Raw genomic sequence first — 24,303 nt, 5'->3', positions numbered from 1 at the left:
ACATGATCAATTTGGACGATTTCCCACAACTGTATGTGTGACAGTTATCATGTCTGCACAGAAGGGACAGCCCACCCTGCAACTGTGGATTTGGTGGAAGGGAATTTGACATTAGACTTCATAAATTCTCTGTGCATTATCATCCTCGTGCCAAGCTCCGACCAATACTGAAAGAACAAAAAGATAGCTTTTTCATTTACGTACAGCGCGATAAAACGTTGTTATGATGTTGCCCCAGCTCGGCTAAATGTTCTTCCCGTGCCTTCACTTCAGAAGACGCTACACTTCTGTTACACTGGACACACTGAATCCTAGGTGTGTCATCCGAAGGATACACGGTAAATTTGTGAGAAAAAAATTTACTTTACAAAATATAACATTTGGTCCGAGTCTAAACAGAGTAAAATTGACTTTTGCCTCAGAGTTATTGCCTATATTCAGTGTTTATATTTAACTCTACATGACGATAATTTACTGGAATTCGATTCAACTATAGATGGAATTCTATATAGAATTAGATTCAACTCCCTTCAGCTCTTTTCCATCCCATAAACCGTCAGCTCATTCCAGCGTAGCGAGAGGTTTCATGGCGGAGGAATTTAAGGAACCGTAGTGGGCGTGGTCACGCTGTTTTACTCCAATAGATTACGTTACAAAATTATGAAATATTACTACTTTAGAGGAAAATAATAGTAACTCCGGAAAAATTACTCCCCCGTTTTTCCTGTGTACCTGTAGTATAACCACAATACATTTAATGTACAACAATACTTGTTCTGGAGGGCAAATCCAGGTCAGAGCTGTTATTCTTTATTGAAGAAATAAAACTATATATTGGACATGTTTTAAAAGACTATGAATTGAATTTGGTTTTATGCAGTTGTTCGGACAGAACAAGCAATACATCACAGTTAGCTGAGGGAAAATGTGATGGGCGTTCCTGACTTAATATTCAAGACAATAAGACGCATTTATCAATAACGAAAATTATTGTTAGTCACAAGATGTAAACATAAAATGCAATGTTTTTCCAAATGAACACATTGACTGGGGAAAATAAAGAAAACTATACTTGAACTGAAGTTACAGGGAACATATGCATTTGTTTGTCACATGATTCAAACAAAACTGGAAGCTGAATCTTACTTGAACAGGCTTAGATGAGGCAGTCTGGAAAATAATGTGGCCTATTTCACAAGTTGCATAACAAAACAATCCTTACCGCAGACATGTTTGTTTCTGCACCTGCTTCGTCAATGTCATATTGAAGGAAATGTTCCCTTCTGGACCATGTGTCGATATCATGGTGCATAAAGGAGTGATCTATCTGGATATTCCGTCAAATAACAAAAGAACTAATTCATGTGTTTGCGTATATCTTCCTCAGATGTCATGGCGTCCGACCTACCGAAGCTCCAAGTTTCGAAATGTCTACGGAAAGGTGGGCAACCGGGAGCACTGCTTCGACGGTTTCCCCATCACCAAGAACGTCCATGACAACCACTTCTGCGCGGTCAACTCCAAGTTCCTGGCAGTCGTCACCGAGAGTGCCGGCGGAGGCGCTTTCATTGTGATACCTGTATCCCAGGTAACGGAGCCTGCCACACTCATGATTTGCTGTTTGTTGTCATCTCGACCAGAGGGTCAAAGGGTAATGGGGTCTTCCCCCTCTTCGGAGACCCGTGAGGTTGTTTTTACACTTGACTGTTCAATTCAGTGTCGCAGGAGAGTTGTGACGCTTCACTATTGTGTGTTAAAATGCTCAGTTGTTCGTTTTGTCGGAGCGTTTGTATTAAAAATGAGATTAAGTGACTCACTCACTGAGAGTCAAAGCATTTTGGATGTTGAGGTGTGTAATTCTGTATATTTGTTGAAGGTTTAGACCACATTACTGTTGTTTCAGCTACTTGACAGCAGAGTTAAATCCGAAGTTTAAAAAGAGTTGTTGTACAAATTCACCACAGACCCTCCCTGCCTTTTATTGCATGCCAGCCTTAAAAACTCCAGCCAGAATGTAAAGCCGAAGTTGTAACAGGGTAGATTTGCCAATATAATCCCATGAAGGCAAACTGGTATTTCCGATAAAGACAAAAGGCCGCTTTTGAAAATGAAAGCGTGAAATAATTTTTCTTCCTCGAGGAAAAGGGAATGGATTTGTTTTTATTTCACACTCAGCAGATACATCCTGCTTTACGGCCTTTGCTGGATTATTCATTACACAACAGTAGTGCAGATTTAATATGGAAGATAAACCTTGCAGTCGCACATTTTAGAAGCATTGTGGAGATAGTAGAGTGATTCATCTTCTCACACTTTGGTGGAGAGTAATATGTCCAAGAACTGCATTTAACTGAAAATGTGTTTGCTCACATTTGATGTGGTGTCGATATGAAGAGTGTAGAATAGTTTCTAAATGTGTCCTGTCTCTTTAAGAGCGAGTCTGCCAAGGTACTTGCAGCTCATGGTTGGCTGGCAGGGTCCAGCTGTTATCAGGCAGAAGAAGTGTCCAGTAAGCTGAGCAGTGATGTTGTGTGAGGCAGGGAGACCTCAGCTACATCTTCATTAGTGTTGGGTCATTGAAGGAGACTTACGACTGGCTCTACACGATAGAGAGCAGGAATGAGTCCTAAAACCCAGAAATTATCCCAGCATTTTTACACTTCTGGTTCCCTCAACATCTCAAAGTCAATGGGTTTTTGTTCAGATGCCTAAAATAAGGTCTGCGGTTAACTCAAGCTTAAGATATAAAATACATCAGTAAACACACCTCTTGTGAAGTGTTTTTAAAAAGGCGGTTGCCAACAAGTGGCTAAATGAAACTAAAGAACGTCATCAAGGTGACTAGTCCGCCTCCACAGCTGTCTGGTGTAAACTTCCGCTTATGCGACCGAGGTTTATTTAATTTATAGCATAACGTTAGCTTTTTACTTAAATTGTATGTACAATTTCTAAATTATAAAGGTTATGTTCATTTGTGAAGATTATCTTGCTGAACCAAACATGTCTGATTGCTACAGAGCTTATTTTCTGAAATAGTCCTAAATCCCAAATATAAATCCCATTGGTTTGCGCCCATATGTCGTCCCTGGAGCACGTAGTTGGTTTGAAGTGCTGCAGAACGAACAGGTGTCATAATCTCTGTCCACTGTTGCCATGCTCTATCCTTTTATAGACATAACATCAGAATGCATAGCAAGTGTTCACTTCATCGCTTGATCTAATCTTTCAGAAATTAATTGAAGCAAAAGGTGTTTTTTCATTTCGTCCACTGCTTATCCTTCAGATGGGGCTTTTACAATTGGTGAGGCTGCAGTTGATACTCAGACGTCTCCAGGCGGTCTTTGTTTATGAAACTCACTTTGTTTTGAGCCTTTGAGCTTGAAGAAGAGCTGCACAGCATCATATGATTAAAGTAATGCTTGCTGGCATCATGTTGATTTATAGCGCTCGCAAAGATAGAAAGAGAAAGTCGTGTTGGCTGGTTTCACGTGTGATTTATAATGGCAATAATAACATTGTTTATACGGTATAGTATCGTTTCATTTTAATTATAGAGGATTTACATAGAAATACATTAATAGATAACAAGTCATGGCACACGTACAGAGGAAACAAGTCGAGTCATGAAGAGGAAAGCCTTATGTGTTGGAAAATTCACATACAGTGAATATAAAGAGAAGCGCTGATATTAATAGTAGTTTTATTTACCAGACTCTCTTTGCCATGTCAACTGGGTGTTTTTCTGAATTCATCCAAAGAAAGTGAAAATATTCTGCACTAAACAACGAGAAAATTAGGTGTTTGTGTTTAATGGCATCTTCTGATGATATGGTTAAAAAAGATCTACAGTAATTAGTCATTCTTACAGTGGTATTTTTCATGCTGTGCAATGACTTTATCCATGACCCTAACTTTAACATCAAATACATAAAGGCCCTACCTTGATCGATTTCCTCCTCGTCAAAGCAATGCTCTTTTGCATTTCCTCTGGTTTCTGCTGAGTGGACAAGTTCAGCAAAGCCATGCCTCATATTCAGCAGCACAGATGGCAGCTACTGTGGGATGATGGCTGCTGTTTCATGCAGTTTCCTCCTGTCATCCTCCTGTGTTTTTTAGGTGACCTTGTATTTGTGCGGCTCCAAATGTTGCCTTTTTCCTGGTAGCATATAGAAGAGGACCTGTGTCGTTGTTTAGGTTAAAAAGAAAAGTGTTGAGAAGTTAAGATGTTTTTTGGAAAACAAATAATATATTTATATTTGGAGGTTCGGATTCGAGCCACAGCTCTTTGCTGCATGTCGAAAGAAAGCCCCAATAATAATCTTTAAAAAATCCAATAAAAATGATCAATCATCTCCAAACACTGAAATGTAATGGCACATAATACAACACACATTCTGCTATACAGTTGTGGAGGGAAAGGTTTATCAAAAGTAAATCAAAGTGCCGAATCAATGAATGAGATAAAATATTGTATGTTATGCAGAGTGATTTACTTACTGTCTTTACTTAAATCTAAATCAATAACTGTCTGCCCTGTGTAGTAGATGTTATCATCAGAGGCCATCTGTGTCCGTGTGCATGAGACGATATGAGCAGAAAAATTACAAACAAAGGTGAAAAGATGAGCACAAAAGGAGGAAATCCTCCCGCTCCATTAGAAATACAAACTAATCTGTGTAGGGCTTGGCTAATGACAAGGTGTGAGAACGACTGACATATTACGCTGACAGCCGGCGAGACGGCCATATGGCTGCCTCTCTCCCCGCCCCCCCCACACCCCACTCGAGACAATTCCACTAGCTAGTAAGGAAGGACTACCGCTGGCATCACCTGGCACACTCCAGCCCAGAAATCGACACATTAGGTCACAAACACCTCTTCACCACGCCAGACAAAGAAAGAGAGCTCACTGGGTGTGGTCCTTTTTACATCACTGCTGCCGAGTTGCATGAATCAATGTCTCCATTATTAAGTTGATAGTTTTTTCCAGCACAAAATGCCAAATACATTTTGGTTCCAGCTTCTCAACTGTGAGGATTTCTCCTGCGTTTCTTTGTCTTTTGTGATAGCAAAATAAATATCTTCAGGGTTTTAACTGCTGATCGGTAAAAAATAAATATGTAGACCTCGATGATATTCTGACGAGAATTTTTCATTATTTTCTGACATTTTATAGTCCAAACGACCAATGCATTTTTCAAGAAAATAATCAGCAGATGAATCAACAATGAAAATAATCATTAGTCGATGCCAGCTAACATTAAATACCTTCAATAAACCTTCTGCAGTTTATTTTAACTGCAGGCCTTAATGTAATCTCTTCTGTGCCAATTCTTAAGGCATATCTGTAGAGTCATTTCCTGTCTATTGTTTTAACAGCATTTGTAAAAAAATAACATACTGTGCAGTTTGCGCATAGTCATGAACAAGGACGTTATTTAGCTCCACTTTATTACGAACACATCACTTTGAGGTGATTAGAAACAACTCTAGTAGTCAAACAGGGATCCAATGAGAACACTGCAGACCATCCTGCTGGTGCAGACTATATGAAAAGCAGGCATTGGAAAATTAGCATGTGATAAATTAAATAAGCATGACTCAGCATGTTCTTTCTCCAGTGAACAGTGAAGTGAATTCATTAGAAAGAAACCGACAATGACAGCAGGATATATAAAAGACCCAAATTGCTAATCTTCAACTTGTATTGTTGAATCCTCATTAGTTGGTAATTCCCTCCTGTTCAATTCATTTGTTCATATTATTGCATCTTATAGTCAGATGGAGTCATAGAAAGCTGCTGTCAGAAGAGGATGTACCGTTACTGTAACCATGGAACCGTCTCGTTAATGCGGATTTATTAAGGAATTACAGATCAACAAGAGTTGGTAGCAATCCCAATGTGGTGCTTCTGGCGTACCTGGCCTGCACATCTGTGTTCGTCTGAGGAAATGAGCTGCAAAAAAGATGATGAGGCCTGACGTAGATCTGTCTCTTTCCTGCCCGTCATCCAAATTAACATTTGCAACCTATATTTTCATTCCTATTTTTTTATTTTAATTATTTGCGTTAGATAGCTATCTTTTATACATATATATATATATATATATATATATATATATATATATATATATATATATATATATATATATAGTGTTGCATGATTATTTCTGACTTCCTCTCATAAGTGGTTCCCAACAGACATTATTTCTTTGCAGGTAATTGGCTCCACCTTAATGAGGAGTCCCTTGGGTCGCATGTTGTTAATGTTTTGCGGCCATTTTGAAACCGCCCAGTCACTGTGAGAGTTATAGAAAAGGGGAATGAGTCATCAAAACTTCGGCATTAGCCTTAGCTTGTCTTTCCTTCCTCCCTGAAATCTTTACATCTGTACGTGTAGAAGCGACTTCAATGCTCTCTGTCGGTTATGGTTATGTTTATGAATCATTCCGTCCCACTTAGAGTCCCACTTCTCTGTTGGCAGTCATTGGTCTCTCTTGGTTTTGGCTCGTGTTCCTCGTCTTGTTAGCGAAGACATCGGGATCTTTGGCAAACATTTTTCCGCGAGCAGACTTCCTGCTGGCTGCTTTTTAGTTTTTGTGTCATTCAAAACGTATGCATTGATCTGCTCTCATTTTGTGAATGTGTTTATATTTAATGTGTCTGTTATATTTGTTGCAGATATTATATTGATAAGAATATGCTAGCTATTTGCTATGCTCGCTACGCTACTTGTCAGCGAGGTGTGAGGAGAAACTAAATATTGATAAATATGGGTAAACCCTAATCCTTATATAAATGCACAAGATCATGTTAACCCAACGCCTTGCTGGAGATGTGTGGTTGTATTTCACCATTTTGCCTCCAGCTGTTATAAAATAGAATGTATTGTTTTTAGTGTAGCACAAAGGGGCAGTCAGTGCATTTTTTTTCTCCCTGAGGATTAAGGTGCAAAGATGCTGCTAATAACATTTGATGATTGATATATATATATATATATATATATATATATATATATATATATATATATATATATATATATATATATATATATATATATATATATATACCGTATGTATGCATCATTATTTGTAAGGCTTGCTATAGCATCTGGAGTGAATCTTCAGGGTTCAGTGAGGACAGTTCATTTAAACATGCGGGATTTCATGACCCGACGCTCTGAAACAAATCTCCGAGGAAATCAAAAAAAAAGAGGTCATTGGATTTAAGTGACATAAAGCATTCATGACAACATGACCGACATTCAGAGGTTTCTGTTGTTATGAGCCACTGCCCCACTGTGGACCATACGGGTTATTGCAATAACACTGAAGGGCCTCAGACGTCCCTGTTCAATAACCAGGTCTGTTTTGTTTGTTATCAAGTCGTCCCACTGATGTGATTTAACTTGTATTACAATATGTTGGTCTTTCATGTTCAAGTGAATAAAAGAAAAGAATGTTTGTGTTCAGTAATGTTCTAAAAAGATAATTAGAGATTTATTATTTGTGTCCACGAACAAATAATTTAATAAATCACTTTTTCTTATAGTTTTTATCACTGCTTATTAGGTACTATTGTACTTTTGTGTGGTTTTACCACAGAGGCAGTATACCGGGTGTCTTTTATGCACTTCTATGTGCAATATAAAATAAACACACTTACATCTATTCTATTTTAATCAATGTAATTCCCATTCCCATTATTTCATATATTTATTGTATGGCTCACAGTCTAATAGATGCTAATGTATGCTGATATTTTCCTTTATTTGACCTACATGCCAAAACAGAAAACATAACTAACGTAACTTCTGTCGCTCTGTTTCAGTCTGGTCGCCTGGACTCTCATTACCCAAAAGTGTGCGGCCACCAAGGAAATGTACTGGATATCAAGTGGAATCCCTTCTTTGAAAACATCATAGCATCCTGCTCGGAGGACACCTCGGTGAGTTACCCACTTTCTTTCATTTTTAATTTAAGTCGGCTCAGGGTGATTACAGAAGATGTGAAAAAAAAATTGTTCTGTGAGTTTGTGAGATCCCGAGGTTGACAGCCACCGGCCCAGACACCAAAGAGGTCATTACGTCATCATGACCAGAGGGCCTCTGATTCAGAGAGTTTGTACTGGACACAAGCTTGTGAGTGGATTTTGTCTGGCAGCTGCTCTGGCTGTTGTTGTTGTGAACCACTGGCTTGAAAATGGCAAATGACGGATGTGAAATGCTTTTGAGCAAGCCACAAATCCACCAGCGGTTCAGTAACTGACTGCATACTCTTAATCTCAGATGTCACATGACGTATATACTACGAACCTGTGCACTTGTTACATTACTCTGGCGAGCACAGTGAAGCCACAGTATCACAGTGTCCTGTATAGTACTTTCACTTGTTGAAGCATAATCGGCTCTAGCTCATAGCCGTAATCCAGTCTAATCCTGATGCAATGGGCTGCATTGATTCCATGTGCTATTTTTGATCAGAGGGATCGCTAGCTGTGTCATGCTGATTGCAGATTGGAGCTCATGTTAAATAGAAGATGAAAAACGCCTCTGACAAAAGCATTATACCCATTTACCAGTTCTATACGTGTGTGTGTGTGTGTGTGTGTGTGTGTGTGTGTGTGTGTGTGTGTGCGCGCGCGCGCTCCTTATAATGAGGCGCCTTGTATTCCTTTATATGTACTGTGTGAACGTGGCAGGTGCGAGTATGGGAGATCCCAGAGGGCGGTCTGAGACGCAACATGACGGAGGCGGTGCTGGAGCTGTATGGCCACAGCAGACGGGTGGGTGTGATCGAGTGGCACCCCACCAGCAGCGGCATCCTCTTCAGCGCTGGCTACGACTACAAGGTACCGCGTCAGTAACTGCCAACACAACAAGCTCAAATCAACACAATAAACACTGACAGCACAGGGATTTAACTAACACTAAAGCAGGTTAAAAGAAATATTCCCTCTTAGATATTCAAATGCTTTAAGATATTGTCAATGTGTGTAATTTAGCGCATTTCAGGAATTACTTTGTAATGTTTTTTCATGGTTTATTTTATGAGATAACCATTGTGTTGGATTAATCAGTTAGTTAAACTACAACAAATAAATCAAATTTTTAAGGCATTATTTTATGGTTCTATTCTATTCTATGGTTCTTCATTCTATATCATTGAATATTTAATATTTCTGTGTTTTGGTCAGATAACACATGAACTATAAAGATGATACCTTATGTGCTTACAAATTGTGGTTGGCATTATTGCTATTTTCTGTCATTTTATAGGCTAATAGATCAACCGAAACACAAACAGACAGATTAATCGATAACGGAAGATGAGCATTTGTTGCAGCTCTGTGTATCGACTTTCCCTCAACAGGCCTGTATTACTAAATTAGTGCTTTCCAAAGAACATAGGTGAGAAATTTAGGCTCTTATTTCACTTGATGTTTTCACTGGTTATCAGCACACAAAAACAAAGTCAAATTCTATTCAAAAAGCTCACAACACAATCACATCACTGGTTCAAGCACTGCAGCCGTCTCACAGCTCCACCCAAACTACCCCTCCCTCAGATCCTGATCTGGAACCTGGAGATCGGAGAGCCGGTGAAAATGATCGACTGCCACACGGACGTCATCCTCAGCATGTCCTTCAACACAGACGGCAGCCTGCTGGCCACCAGCTGCAAGGACAAGAAGCTGCGTGTCATTGAGCCGCGCTCCGGAGCCGTCCTTCAGGTCAGCGGGACGGGCTGGTGTTTTGATGTGCCCACACTTTGAGGGAAAAAAATGTTGTATTAAATTATCCTTTAAATTGTCTGGCCTTGTTAAATAAACTGTATCCATGTTTTTATAATAATGGTGATGTATTTCATCTCTAAGGAACCTCTTATTTACCACGTGATTCTAAAATTGTAGTGTCCATATTAGGAGCAGACAAGTTTAGTTTTTTATTTGTTAGTTCAAATTACGGTAAAACTTAATGCTGCAGCATAATGTGATTTTTTTTACACAACATTTCGGGGAGGCGCTATCCCTGATTCACCTTGACAATTCCTCCACTCACAAAGTGAGGTCCATTAAGAGGATAAATTGACACATTTGGGATTAACTGGATGGCTGAACATCAGCCCCCGACCTCACGGATGCTCGTGTGGCCGAATGGGAGCAAATCTGTGCAGCCAGATCGCAAAATCATTGAGCCTGAAACCAGAAGAGTGGCCGTTACAGCTGCAGATTGATGTTGATGGTTTTCGGATGAGGTGTTTGACAACCACGTATTTATGTTCAGGTGACACATTTTGGCCACGACGTCTCTTTGGTTCTTGAGCCCCTGTAATGGAAAAAAAGAGAGAAATTGTGGCTCCATGCGATCACAACATTTGGTTCATTTCTATCTATCTAATAATTTCAAGAATATTCACTGCTCTTAAATCAAACAAAAGGATGCAGCTGGTCCTCACCACTTCTAAACCACTCACGGTTTGACCTTGGTAATCTTGCCGCCCGATCACCATGAAATGGTTTCCCATTAGAGTCATGTGCCGCTGCACCAACTGGAGGCGATCAAGACCAGGCAGCAGGACAAGTACAAGGAAGAAAAAGGGACAAATCATGAAAATGTTTTATACCTGAAATACAGATTTACTTTCGCATCCAAACCAAAGCGTGTTGAAGGGTCTCCACATTATAAAGCCCACACCACTTTGGTGCTGGTTCCCTGCTCTAAATAATTGTAAAAACTGATAATATAGAAGAACACACGTTCCTAGCAGGCGCATATAAAGCATTAATGCTCTGTCTTTGTGTGCTGCTCCACCAGGAAGCCAGTTGTAAGAACCATCGCGTGAACCGAGTAGTGTTCCTGGGCGACATGAAGCGACTGCTCACCACAGGGGTTTCACGCTGGAACACCCGGCAGATCGCTCTCTGGGATCAGGTCAGACAACACCTCCATATGGCTGCAAGTAATGCCAGAGTGGGCGGGACTTGTGTGTGTGTGTGTGTGTGTGTGTGTGTGTGTGTGTGTGTGTGTGTGTGTGTGTGTGTGTGTGTGTGTGTGTGTAATTCCCTGTGTGTGTGTGTGTGTGTGTGTGTTTAATTCCCTGTGTGTGTGTGTGTGTGTGTGTTTAATTCCCTGTGTGTGTGTGTGTGTGTTCTTCTCAGGAGGATTTGTCCATGCCAATTGTGGAGGAAGACATAGACGGCCTCTCAGGACTGTTGTTTCCCTTCTACGATGCCGACACACACATGTTGTACCTGGCAGGCAAGGTCAGCGCTGATCCTTACTGGGTCACAAGGAATTTATTTTTCTGGACTATTTCTGTAATTATATTATTATATATAATATTTCTTTTTCTTATCCACATTGAGGTTTTATTTGTAATGAATTCGCCTGACAGGGTAACAGGAAAAAAGCAATCAGTGCACATTTTGGCAAATACCAAACAAAGTAATACACTACAAACGTTACCAAGAGCACACATACACAATTTACAGTAATAATACAAATGTGGCCATTTTACATGAACAAACAGATTAAAAGGCTTTGTTAGGAATCACACACTAACTCACGATCCATACTGTGTATGATTTCTATTTGATGATGTCTATTTAGTGCATTCCAGCTGTACAGGATGTTTTTAATGAGAAATGGCTGAATGCATTGTGTCTCTTCAAACTTCGTAATGCTTTCAAGATTTCACACTTTGAAACATCTTTCAAATATCTGTCATCTCCTTTAAGATGCAAAGTAGCACATTCCTTACACATTATTGCGCTAAGCTAACATGCTTAAATAGCAAACTACTGAGAAGTGTTGTGTGGTTTTCATTTTTATTTCTGCGTGTTCTGAACTGGTAAGGTAGTTGCTCTGCAAGACATTAATTTTTACAGCTCTCGTCTTCAATAACCGCCCTTAATTTGAAACTAACTTCAGGCATTTCCAATTCTGGTAATCGTCGCAGAGCACCAAATCAGATTAGACCGTTCTTAAAGCATTAGGATTAAAATGTAAAGAAATTACACACATTCTGGTGCCTCGGCAGGGGGACGGCAATATCCGTTACTTTGAGATTACCACAGAGAAGCCGTACTTCCAATACCTGACGGAGTTCCGGTCCCCGACCCCACAGAAAGGCCTCGGTGAGTAATTAGTATGCTCTCTCCTGCTATTTTTCTCCTGTCGCTGTGACTTTGATTGGCCGTGAATTCTGGGAAAGCACGACATGTTGTCAAAGCGGTCGTGTCGACACACGCGTCTCGTTCTTGTCTGCAGGTGTGATGCCGAAGCACGGGCTGGATGTGGGAGCTTGTGAGGTGTACCGCTTCTACAAGCTCGTCACTCTGAAGGGTTTGATCGAGCCCGTTTCGATGATTGTCCCAAGGAGGGTGAGTGGGACGGAAATTAAGGAATTAACTGATTCTGCTCTGTTCCCTCATTATGAATAATTACTTCAATAAGTCACGTGCATCCAGAGCCAGAATTTAGATTGTGTCTGGTTGTAATCAACCTTTCCTGGCAACACTTGAACATACAGTATTGTGGCATGTTATAAGTAGAAAAACTCGCTAAGCAGAGCTGAGAGCTGACAAGGACAGATGCAATTCATCTGAACGCAAATCGATCTTTACTGGTTTGACCATAACAGAAAGAAGGATCCAGTAAGTGCTGTCTGAGGCATGCAGAGAGATGCTATGCTTTGAGACGAAGACATCTTGTTTAAGACACAGTAATGTGACCCCCCCCCCCCCCCCCCCAGATTCCAAAGCTAATGAGTAAAATGTGAATATCTGTGGTGTTTCCTGGTTTACAGTCAGACACATACCAGGAGGACATCTACCCCATGACTGCAGGAACAGAACCTGCGCTGTCAGCAAGCGAATGGCTGAGCGGCATGAATAGAGGTAAACAACACGCTGGATTGGTTTGACTCTCCTTTTGTGGTTGATCAAACAACCTTTTAACAGAAGCCAAATATAAACTAATGTCCGGCAAAGATCTTAAGCTAATACCAGCATATCATCCTGCATTTGGTATTGTGATGGGCTGGAAGTCATTTCTTAGGTATGACAAGTATTTAAAGATTACCTCCCCTCAAATAAATTGTTTTTCATATATTTATGTCCCCTAAAACGTCTGACCATGACTAAACTTTATCTGTGCAAAACTTGTCACTATGGGGCATGTTTTTCCTCTACTGAAGGGGGAGATGTCAATGCACATCTCTAAAATCTGAAATTCATACAAACCTCGGGCAAACCAGATTTAAATTTGAAAGCCTGGCTGTCCAACACACAAATGCAGACACACAATGACGGGGAAACTTTGACACAACAGCAGAAAAATAGAAACCTCCAACGCAGAGGAGACGTGTCAGTACACAGCTCGAGAGTTTGCATTAACATGCGAAAGTTGTGACGGCAAACCAGACCCTGGAGTTTCCTTCCATTGTCTATCAAAAACATCCCACTCACTACTATTGTATGTTTTCTAATCACTAAAGATGTGTCAGCCACTGCCAGTCACAAGCTAACAATATAACAAACTCCATGAAAACATTGAACATGCTAATATGGTAGTATCAATTGTAGACTTTTTTTATTGTAGTCTTTTTTTCTATGTGGGGAGATTTTTTTTAAATATATTTTTATAATGTGTTTGATGGGGAACTTCAAGAAACAAAGCTACAGTAAAGCATGGTGATTGAATACGGACACCTTCAAATACTGTATTTATTATGTTTTGTTTTTCATTGCCAACTCTTCACATGCTCTCACTGAACTTATGGCTTGTATTTTCACCAATATGGTGAAAACTCACATAGATAATTCCTTTTTTTTATCAAAATCATGCAACTTGAACTGGTCTCTGATTTTCATTTCATGGTGTCTTCAAATGAAAACATCAGCCAATTGATCATTAGATCCAAGAGGTGTTTTTAGAAGGTGGATCTTCACATGTTTTTGCTCACTTTTTGCAAACAGACCCAGTCTTAATATCCCTGAAGGAGGGTTACCAGCGACCAAACCAGTTAGTGTTTAAGGCCCCAGTGAAGGAAAAGAAGAGTATGGTGGTGAATGGGATCGACCTGCTGGAGAACGTTCCACCCAGGACAGAGAACGAGGTGTGTGATCAGATAACGTAACTGTCATTACTACTCTATTGTTCCTCTATTAAAGTATTTAATAAAACTAGGTTTAGAGTACAGTTGCTAGGGAGCAGTCAGAGCACTGCAACTAACTGTGAACATAGAAGCAAACTGAACTGTAGATCTCCGCCAGCTGTGTCTGCAACGACCACTGGTTTAATGTTTGATTGAGTGAATACAACCCACAATTGGCGAACAGTCCGTCCGTGTCTTTCACTCGCACATCTCACACAACAGATACACTTTCATGCCGATGTCGGCAGCCCGCTCTGTGCAGATATTAAGCAGTTTGGTGCAGCAGTATGCACGATAGCGGTGGACAGACACAGAGATGCATGCACACACACACACACACACACACACACACACACACACACACACACACACACACACACACACACACACACACACACACACACACACACACACGGCCGATATCGGTATACATAGCAGCTGTGATATTGATATCATTGATTGCCCTGCATATAAACAAGCGTGGCCCATGCTATATACATTATGCCCTGTTTCTTTGACGGTTTTCACCTATTGACCCTACAAAGAGGAGCTTTTACAGCTTATGTGGATCCAAATTCAATAAACAAAAAGACAAATGAGGCGCATGTGAGCTGGACTGAAAGGGATCGATTGATTGGGTCAATGTAGTCGATTGAGTGGGTGAAGAAGATACTGTACATTCTCCAAATGTCCCGTATTAACTTCGCTTTTCATACTTTAATGTTGAAGTGTATTATTTTTTTTTTACATGCACAAGTTCTTCTTTTTATTTTCGTAGCTCCTGCGGATGTTCTTCCGGCAGCAGGATGAATTGCGGCGGCTAAAGGAGGAGCTGACCACCAAGGACGTGCGAATACGCCAGCTGGAGCTGGAGCTCAACAACCTGAAGAACGTTAGCCCCAACAACGTCTGACCTCTCAGCCTCCTGGACTGGCAAAGCTGCTTCCTTTGCACCCAATTCTGACCTCCAACAAGCTTCTGAGCCCTCCTCTGCCTCTTTTTTGATATATCATAACTTCATTCCTGCCGCCCTGCATAGTGCACACAATAATACGATGAGTGTTGGATAATGTCTTAACTGGTGCAATTACTGGAATATTGTAATAATGACAAGTATGATGATGAGTAATGGAGACAAGGCAGCGTTCATGGATCAAACATGAAATCGATGGCAGGAAAGATTTTAAATCCATTTAGTGTGATATCTAGTTTTACGACTTACTCCTGATCGAGCACACTCTCAAGTGTTACGATCAGTTATTGCATAGTTTCTGCCAGACCTCCGGAGAGTTTGTCTCACTGTGCCTACCCTATCATTCACGTGGAATTACCTTGATCGCCGTTCAAAAAAAATCAGCCCCTACTCTCCTCCTGTAATGACCAAACCACCATCTAATCCTCTTCATGTTTTTTGCTGATGCAAAACTAGAGGATAAAAAAAGACCTCCACTGGCTCCTATTTTCCTTCCACAAGGCCTTAGACCCTGCTGCAGCGAGCTGCAACGCCATTTCAAAATGGCTGACGTGTGAAATACTTTTGCCAGCGATAGACGTAGACGAGACAAGCTTTTTGCAGACATGGCTCATGTTTTCCAGAGCTGCTTATCCCGTAGCTTCTTTTCTCACTTACAGGTGCTGCTGTTTATAGTTTGACTTCACAATACTGACATAGCTACCTGAGGGCAGCCTTTCCTCTGAAGGAGAATGGATAGTTCATTCACTTACAAGTATTTTATTGTTTATTTAAATATAGGGGAAAGCAGCTGGGGAGACACTGATCCACTTATGTAACTAGAACATTGTCTCAAGGGAAGCTTTGCCGGCTGTTATTAGATTTTAGGGCTCATTTTGAGGATTGGGCGTAATGTATATTTACTTATTTATTTGTCGCATTTTACCTTTTTAGCTAATAACATGTACATTTGTTAATCCCATTGTTTTTGTATGAAGTGGCTGCGCAAGTAATGATTGTGATGCTTGATAGATTTTGCTGAATGTTTCCGATTGAAATGGTGCAAGAGTTGTGTGAAACTGTACCTTTGATGGTATTAGTTTGTTTGACTCCAAAATAACTTCAGATAAGGTATACAAATATAATCTTGCCTTTTCCTAACAGTGCAGAAAACTGCAATAGTAACCATCCTTTTACATTTTAAACTAAGTATGTCACTATTAGTGAGATGTGTTTAATTGTAGATGTGTCATTTTGATCTAGAGCCTTCAGGTCATCTGCCTCTCCTCCACCAACAGACTGCAGTTTAAATCACTCTGTTTTACCATTTAACAGTTTCCCCCCCCCGTTCAGTCTGACATTCATGAGAATGAGCACTGGTTTCACATGAGATTGGCTTTATTATGCCAGCCAGGTTCAAGCAGTTATCAAGAAGAAATTCCATGTGTCTTTTTAATCCAAGTCTGCTCACGATGGACTAAGAAAAGGAAAAGATTAATCTGCTGCATGAATAGCAAGAATGGAGTTTTAGAGCAAGTCAAAAATTGAGGTGGGGACAAAAAGGGTCCGTTAAGAAAAAAAAAATTATGAACTCTTTAAATGTCGACTTGAACCACTGACACAATAATGGTAAATGCGTATGTTTCTTGCAAGAAAAGTTAAAGGCTACAGTGAAAGTAGACAGTGGGAAGCAGATCTACCAGAGGTGGATCAGCTACAGTGGACAGACAGGAAGGTTGGAGTTGTCACGTCAGGGCTTCTCGTGTAGGTGTACTGAGGAATAAAAACCATCCAGTAAATCTTTGGGAAGGTCGGACAACAGGACAAAGGTTTTTAAAACAACTGAAACCCTCAGCGTTTGAATAAATGTTTAGTTTGTGCTGAGAGTAATAACGTGGTAGTTCATCCCAATTTGTTTGACACCAAGTAAACCCCAGCTTGAATTTGCCAAGTTTGGCACTTTGTAGTACTTTGAGTCTTTTTCAAAAATTGAGTAAACGTACCATGTCTCACTCTGCTGAAAATACACCCTATATCAGTTTTCCATCACCATTAATACCAGATGACTGAAAGCTGGAATCTTGTATACACTTCTCCATTTGACTTTGTTGTACAAGGACCACAAACTTCAAAACATATATAAAAAAAGGGATTTATTGATGTGAATGGGAGAGAAAAAAACAATTTGGTTGATGACAGTGGATTTAACAGTGTGAAAAATCACTGAGGTAGGCCAATTTGACCAGTACGTATAATTGTGAAAACAAAGTCCAAATAACCGACCGTTTCCCAGAGTTTACACTTTGAAACGATACATTTTCAATGCACATAAGTTGCGGTTGTAACCTCCATTTATAAATCAAGTACTTCTCTACAATACCACCACAAATTCAAACATTGCCACCTGTGTGTCACCGAAAGGAACATCGAAAAAAAAAAGCGATGAGTTCTGATGTTTAACATCTTTCTTTATGGAAAGATTATGCATACAAAGTTATGTTCAAATTCCAAGAAATTTCACACTGCGTATTTTAGATAAAGCAGCATACATATTTAATATCTTATTACAATTCATAGTTTCACCTCAGTTGTCTGTTCAATGTCTGCCGTCATCAAAGAGAATACAAAAAAATAGATTTGGTCATTATTTACAAGAACACGTAATTTCCGAACTATCAAAGCTGAGGGTTTAAGGAGGAGGAGGAGCAGCTTTGACAAGGGCAGACATTTTTTTGCTATGATTTAAAAATATGCCCTGCAAAGGGTCACACTGTGCATGTTCAGACAGAAGTTTTACACCAGGACAGCAGAGAGTATTGGCATACTGGTGACACTACAAATGCATAACTTACATAAAAATACAATGCAAAAATAAGTTTAATACGAGGAGAGGATAGCCATACATGAAATCCAGTAGTTTACTTTAAAAATGTATTTGACATGCACTCTTCTTTTGTTTCATTTTGTTTTTTTCTTTTGAAGGGGGCTCTTTTAAAATACATAAGCCATCAGAAAACTGGTCTTACACAAACAGTGAGAAAAGAAAAAACATTTTCTTAAAAAGGTTTATCTTTGCCATTATTTGATATTATAAAATTGGTGTCCACAAAGCAGTTAAAAGTGGACAGTAAAGACTGGAACATGGGAGCATCAAAAAAGGTACATAAATTTAACTTATTTCCCCAGACAACCCGTCTACCTGACTGGCCGATAACAAAAACCACTCCTACTGCAATATGAAACTGGGGGTTAAATACAAGGGGTTGTTGGGAAGTGACAGGGAGTACAAGTTTAAAACAGTTCACAACTTAGCTTCCAGAGGACTTTCAATCATCTTCATCCTCCTCCCCTTCTTCATCCAGCTCTCGTTTTCTCTTCTGACCTTGCGCTTCTTCTAGGAAAGAAGAGTTTACTTTTTTTTTTCTTAATAGACACAAATGGCAGAAGCAAATAAAGGTTTCCAGTTTGACTTCTCGTTCAGGTTCTCGCGGCACAACGACAGAAATGCTCGCTCAAACTGTATGCAATTTTTCACATTCCAAGTCAAATTTACATTTCTTTGTGATGGACAATAAAGGTTTTCTGAATCCGCTGAGTCTGAGACAAAATTCATGAATCTTACAAATCTTTCTATTCTCTAATCTCCCACAAAGCAATGTGCAAAGAAAACTAATTAATCGGCCCAATTAAATAATTAATTGGGCCTCAATAATACACAATACATTTTGGCGATAACACTGAAGGTAGAAAACATCAATTTGTTTACCAAAAAACTGGATACCATTACAATAAGTACATAATTAATGTTAACGTGTTATAAATTGGGAGACAGCTTCTGAGTTTAAATGTCAGCCACCATTTCACTCACCTTCATCATCCTCATCGTCGTCATCTTCATCGTCGTCGTCAACCTCCTTGTCATTCAGATCCCCCTCTTCTTCCTCCTTTTTAGAAAGAGACAAAACAAAGTTAGTATCATTATTTCAGAATGAACATTTTAAAGTGCAAATCTTATTAGTTCTCACCTCTCCACTGAGGTCCTCTTCTTCATTTTCCTCTTCGTCATCATCTCCCTCTTCTCCTGGTGCTGCATCTTCTTCATCCTCCTCCTCCTCCTCATCTACATATTGTTGAAACCAGTTGGTTGTTTAAAAAGTAGCCAAACGTTCAAACGCCAACGATGGCGACTTCAAGAGCTGCTCGGAAGAACACACGACTGTACGCAGAGCCTCAAACTCACCGTCTTCATCTTCCTCATCATCATCCAAGCCCTCAGCGTAGACCTCAGCATCAGAGTCTGGCGCCTCTTTGTCGTCTTTGTCGTAGCCGTCCAGGTACGTGAGCTGGGGTAGAAGGTTGAAGACGTTGTCTCGGTACTCGTTCAGGTTCGTCACCTCACAGTTGAACAGATCTAGGCTTTTCAGAGTGGCCAATTCTTTCTGTCGAAAGAAAAATGAAGATTGATGAATAATAACAGCCAGTTGCTTTATATTTCGTGTGCCCCAAAGTACTTTTGGATTCCACTTACCAATGGTTCTATTGTGCTGAGGTCTTTAATCTTGTTGCCACTGAGGTTGAGATGTGTGAGTTTGGGGCATTTCGCTGCCAGAACTTCAAGCCCCCCTGAGATCCTGTTATCGCTGAGTTCAAGCTGTTGGTCAATTAAAACAGTCAAAATATGCAAAACCATAAAGCTGCAAGTCCCAGACTGGTTTTGTGCACGGAAAAAATAAACACACCCACCTTTTTGAGTTTATTTAGCTTGGGCAGGTGAGCAACTGTTGAGAGTCCGACATTGATTGTGCTGAGGAACTCCAGCTCCTCAAACTCGTCCGTGAGACCCTCGATCTTTCCTTCATTTGAGCGGCAGTTGTCTAGAACGAGTTCTTTCACCTACAGGACAAACAAATGCATCCAGTCAGCATTTGTTACATTTCAAAAACACAGAAGGACCAATACAGAGCGCAAAAAATATGATACGCATGTGTTCACTTTCCGTCTGGATAGAAATTGAACATCAAGTTTAAGCTGTTTCAAGGTATAAACTCTTTTGATAATAGTTTTATTGTATTTGGGAGGGATGCACTTAGAATTTGGATGACCTGTAGCTCTGATTCCTTCTCAAATTGAATGCGACTTTCCTTGTAAGTCGCTTTGGACAATAACGACTGAAATAAATATACTGTTAAAAAAGTCAAGCAGTATTTGGCACTCTAAATTGATTGTGTTTCAGCTTTTGTGAAGTACATTTTCTGACTGGACCTCTTAATTTTAAATATTGAATAAAATGTAAATTTCAGAAGTAAGCCATCACAGGATGATTTACACCACTTCAACCGTAAAACCATATCTTCAGTCAAAGGGGCATATTGCCAGAACATTATTTAGTACTACGTGACCACTATATTTACTTTTAAGTGTTAACTAGATTTATATTTTTTAAACAACCTTCTTAATATGATCCAACTGTTTAGCAGCACATTGGTACTATATTATAACATTCTGATTGGTGAACATCTTTTTTTATGATAGTTAAAGCAAATTAGCTGATAATGAACTTTAAAAGCAGGAATTGTAGCACCATTGTAAATGATTATTTCTAGTGTGTTATATTGCTATTTTTACTGAAGTATGGATCTATATATTTCTACCCGTGGTTGAAAGGAATTAAGCAGGCAACATTTACTTAAGTACAATTGTGAGGTACTTGTACATTACTGAAGTTATTAATGACCACACAACCAACATTGTTTGAATTTGCTTTCGGTTAATTAAAATGAGCCTACTGTTACCAGCTACAACATCAAAGTAATGCACACATTCATAATTATAGTCCAATCATATTGATTTTAGGAAATTGCCTTTTACTGCATACTTGTATGTTCAAGTAGATTTTAATTCTAATACCTTTGCACTTTTACGCAAGTACCGTTTTTAATGCAAGAACTATGAAAGAGTCTTCCTACACTGCAGTGCCTACTTTTACATCAGTAAAACGATCCGACTTCTGGGCTACTGATGACTTCATAAAACTAGACTCCAATTTAAATAAAAAAAGGAACATAAATGTTGGGCAGCCTGCTGTTAAACAGGTTAACATTTTTTCCATCAACATAGCCTGATAAATACATCACATACTACAGTAGGCTTCATGCCCATACATTTATTTGACCGGGGCGCATTGATATGTAATTAGACGGATATGCGGTCACATGTGTGCTGTTATCTGATGGATGACATGTGACTGAGCCAATCAGCGCTGAGAACCGGAACTATTGCCAAAAGAAAAAAACACACACACACACACACACACACAGACCATCGAAAACATTTGATTCTCTAGTTATTGCGACGTTTTGTCGCTAAGTAAATATTTAATTATATTTTTTGCCAATTTCTTTTATCAGACACCGCGCGACAGTGTGCATGCGTTGTATTGAACTGCTCCCCGAGTTAAACCATCATAAGAGATGTGTGCGACTGGTTCAGAGCGATTAGTCAAGACGAGTCGGAGGCAGAAAACAGTCCTACGAGTCGTGCACAGGGTCATTTGTGAGTAGGAGGGGCAGCCGAGGCAGATTCGATAGCTGCCAGGCAAACGTTACATTGTTGCGTCCGCTAAACAGTTGCCGAATGGAATCGAAGGCGCGTGTAGACTTCTGTTAAAAGGAAGGTATGATGGACTCGTTCGTCGTTGTGTGTCGAATGAAGCGGGATATTCGGTGTTGTTTCGGATTGCCTTTGTTTCGCGGTAAAATGGCGGCTTGTCCTAGTTCTGGAAAACTAGAGCAACAACGCGGCTCTTGAGGGTTTTGTTTTCAGTATGGCTGCTGAAACCCGTTGTCGTCGGGGGGGGGGTGTAAAAAAAACCCACCGCAACAAAAGTGTCTCAACGAAACGTCGGAGTTAAAACACACAGCAGTTAAATGAACGACGCGGGCGTGTTGCGCGTGTCCTCGCCCGGCCTAGCTGGCCGGGAACGGACCACGCTGACGCCGCTCTCTCCTCCGGCCATCTGTGCGCACTGTGTGGCTCGGCTGGCGGCTCCGCGGTGGGGCTGCAGACTCTCCGGTGAGAGATGCTCAACGTTTCAATGCACTTCCTGCCGATATAAAACACTCCACACCAGACGGGTCGAGACCCCATTTAGGTGTGTTTGTGCGTGCGTGTGGGGGGGGGGCGCAGCTGAAAGGCGACGAAATTCGAGGCTATGAACTGTAAGCATCGTTGATAATGTCATGACTTTGAGTGTCCGCATCCTTAACGCGCCAAGTGCACGGCTTAAGACGTTTTAAAGTGAATGCGTTCCCCCAGCCAAAGCATGCAGGCGGCACATCAAACGACGAGTACGTTACAAGAACACGGGATGGAGGGGGTTTAACACGGAGGGGAAAAGGGGGCTCGTTCGTGGATCAAAAGTTACAAATATGGCTCCTCGTACCGCTTTCCCTTGTTTATACCGCTGGCATGAAAAGAGCGGTGGTGCATTTGTCAAACTGCACATCGAAGACGTGCACAAAAGTTCCACCCGCGTTCCTGCAGCAGCAGCAGCAGCCGCCGCCGACCGTAAACATGTTCGCCAAAGCAACAATGTGACCCGACGTCTCCATCCTCTTTTTTTTTAACTTGCAAATAAACTTTGTATCCCCCCACCACGCACACACACACACAAACAGCACCAACACACGCCAAGACATCACACGGAAGATTCTCCATTAGCTGAGTGAAACATCAACCAGCGAGACGTGCAGCCAACTTACATCTGACGGAGTGCGGTTCCGCAACTCCAGGTGAATTCTTTTCTTCATGTCCATCCTCAGTCGGCACAGCCCCTCGGTACGATACACACTTTTAAATAATTATTACTGCAAATGCAACTACCGCCTCCAGAACAGACTGCTGTTGTTCATTCAAACTTGATCCGCTCGGTGGGCGGGAGCACGTCTCGGGATTGTCGTCACCGCCGACCAATGGCACGAGCCGATTCGAGAGGGAACGGATTTACAGACACGCGGGCCAATGAAGGCGCCCTTCTCCAACTGGGTGGGGTTTTGGTTTCGAAGTTTGGTTGTTTGTTAACTTAAGTTTACACGGCTGGGGCGACGCTTTGATGATTTACACCGAATACATGCCATGGGAGAGAGATGCCACATGTTTGTCGGTGCATAATAATTAATATTAAACAGCCACCACACACGAGGCCTTGTTTCAAAGCTGGTAATTATGCAGAGATTATTGCTTTTTTTTAAATTGGCAGAATGCAATACACACAATTGCCCTATGTATGTCCCTATCATCACACAATATAAACCACAGATCAAATCCCACATCTGGCATGGACATGCAAATGATTAAGCAAATGTAATTGTACAAATTAAATGTTCAAAACTGAACCATGACACGGTACACAAATTCCTCCTTTTTTTGTTTGTTTGTTTTCTGGAAAAGGGCTGACAACTGCCGGGTCACTTAGTGTTATAGAATGGAACCAACATTAATCAGACTTCTATTATTATTTTAACAAAAATAAAGAGGCATCTGCATCTTTCATTTACTAAGTCAGATCAATTGGATTTAGTGCTGATTTACTCCCAAAATGAAGTACAACTTATTTCCACAATGGTTTTGATAACAACAACAGCTGAACCGCTGCTTCATTACAGACTTAAATGGAAGATTTAATTATTCAAGGTATTACATATTAGCCTATACAAATTCACGCATGCATATTTCACTGTCCCATAATGGAAATCCCATACACATTAGAACATTACAACGAACATAAAATCATTTATTTATGTGTAATACTCTGGGTGGGTCGGCACCAAAATAATCTGTTCACATAAAAATAAAATAAGTATATTAAAATGAAGTAAAATAACAATATACACATTAGAATATATTTATTTTTATTTTAATACTTTATACATAGACTGTCTCAAGATGTTATATTATGCACAATTCACTTTTTGACCATTCATTTGGGCAGTCAGACCTCCACTGAAGATGCACGTTGTCAGCATTCCTCTCCCCAGTTAGCAGGCAGGAGAGCTCAGGCTGAGTTCATCCACAAGGGGGCAGCAGAGTCACCAGTCTGGAGCCAGTGGCCATTGCTACTGTGTTTAAATTGCCGTTATTTCTCTTTGATCTCTTTGATACAAATGAAGAAAAAAAACACAAGTAAAGGTTAAA

The 24,303-nt window shown here is 40.4% G+C and overlaps 2 protein-coding genes across 2 annotated transcripts; one reads left to right on the top strand and one right to left on the bottom strand.

Moving 5' to 3' along the window:
- Positions 1 to 1,387: 1,387 nt before the first annotated feature.
- coro2ba (coronin, actin binding protein, 2Ba) lies at positions 1,388 to 15,072 on the top strand (the record flags this gene model as incomplete). Its single annotated transcript, XM_079216920.1, has 11 exons — positions 1,388 to 1,588; positions 7,831 to 7,947; positions 8,701 to 8,850; positions 9,568 to 9,732; positions 10,817 to 10,933; positions 11,161 to 11,265; positions 12,042 to 12,138; positions 12,272 to 12,384; positions 12,810 to 12,900; positions 13,981 to 14,120; positions 14,938 to 15,072. The coding sequence occupies 11 exons, from the start codon at positions 1,388 to 1,390 to the stop codon at positions 15,070 to 15,072; spliced, it is 1,431 nt and encodes a 476-aa protein (XP_079073046.1).
- Positions 15,073 to 16,534: 1,462 nt separating this feature from the next.
- On the bottom strand, positions 16,535 to 22,995 carry anp32a (acidic (leucine-rich) nuclear phosphoprotein 32 family, member A). The gene is made up of 7 exons (XM_079216537.1): positions 22,872 to 22,995; positions 19,855 to 20,004; positions 19,640 to 19,762; positions 19,352 to 19,550; positions 19,137 to 19,231; positions 18,980 to 19,055; positions 16,535 to 18,505 (listed from the first exon to the last, which is right to left on the bottom strand). Exons 1-7 carry the CDS (start codon positions 22,923 to 22,925, stop codon positions 18,438 to 18,440), a joined length of 765 nt encoding a protein of 254 aa, XP_079072663.1. The 5' UTR covers positions 22,926 to 22,995; the 3' UTR covers positions 16,535 to 18,437.
- Between the last annotated feature and the right edge of the window lie 1,308 nt (positions 22,996 to 24,303).

This window comes from Taurulus bubalis (assembly GCF_910589615.1).
Source record: "Taurulus bubalis genome assembly, chromosome: 4".
Taxonomy (NCBI): Eukaryota; Metazoa; Chordata; class Actinopteri; order Perciformes; family Cottidae; genus Taurulus; species Taurulus bubalis.
The sequence above is the reverse complement of the archived record's forward strand: the minus strand, read 5'-3'. Positions and strand labels throughout refer to the sequence as shown.

Excerpts from the sequence above, each read along its gene's own strand:
- anp32a (XM_079216537.1), bottom strand. The coding sequence starts at position 22,925 with ATGGACATGAAGAAAAGAATTCACCTGGAGTTGCGGAACCGCACTCCG. Across the intron at positions 19,232-19,351 it reads TGATGAGGAAGATGAAGACG|ATGAGGAGGAGGAGGAGGAT; the intron begins GTGAGTTTGAGG and ends AACAATATGTAG. Across the intron at positions 18,506-18,979 it reads CGACGATGAGGATGATGAAG|AAGAAGCGCAAGGTCAGAAG; the intron begins GTGAGTGAAATG and ends CTTCTTTCCTAG.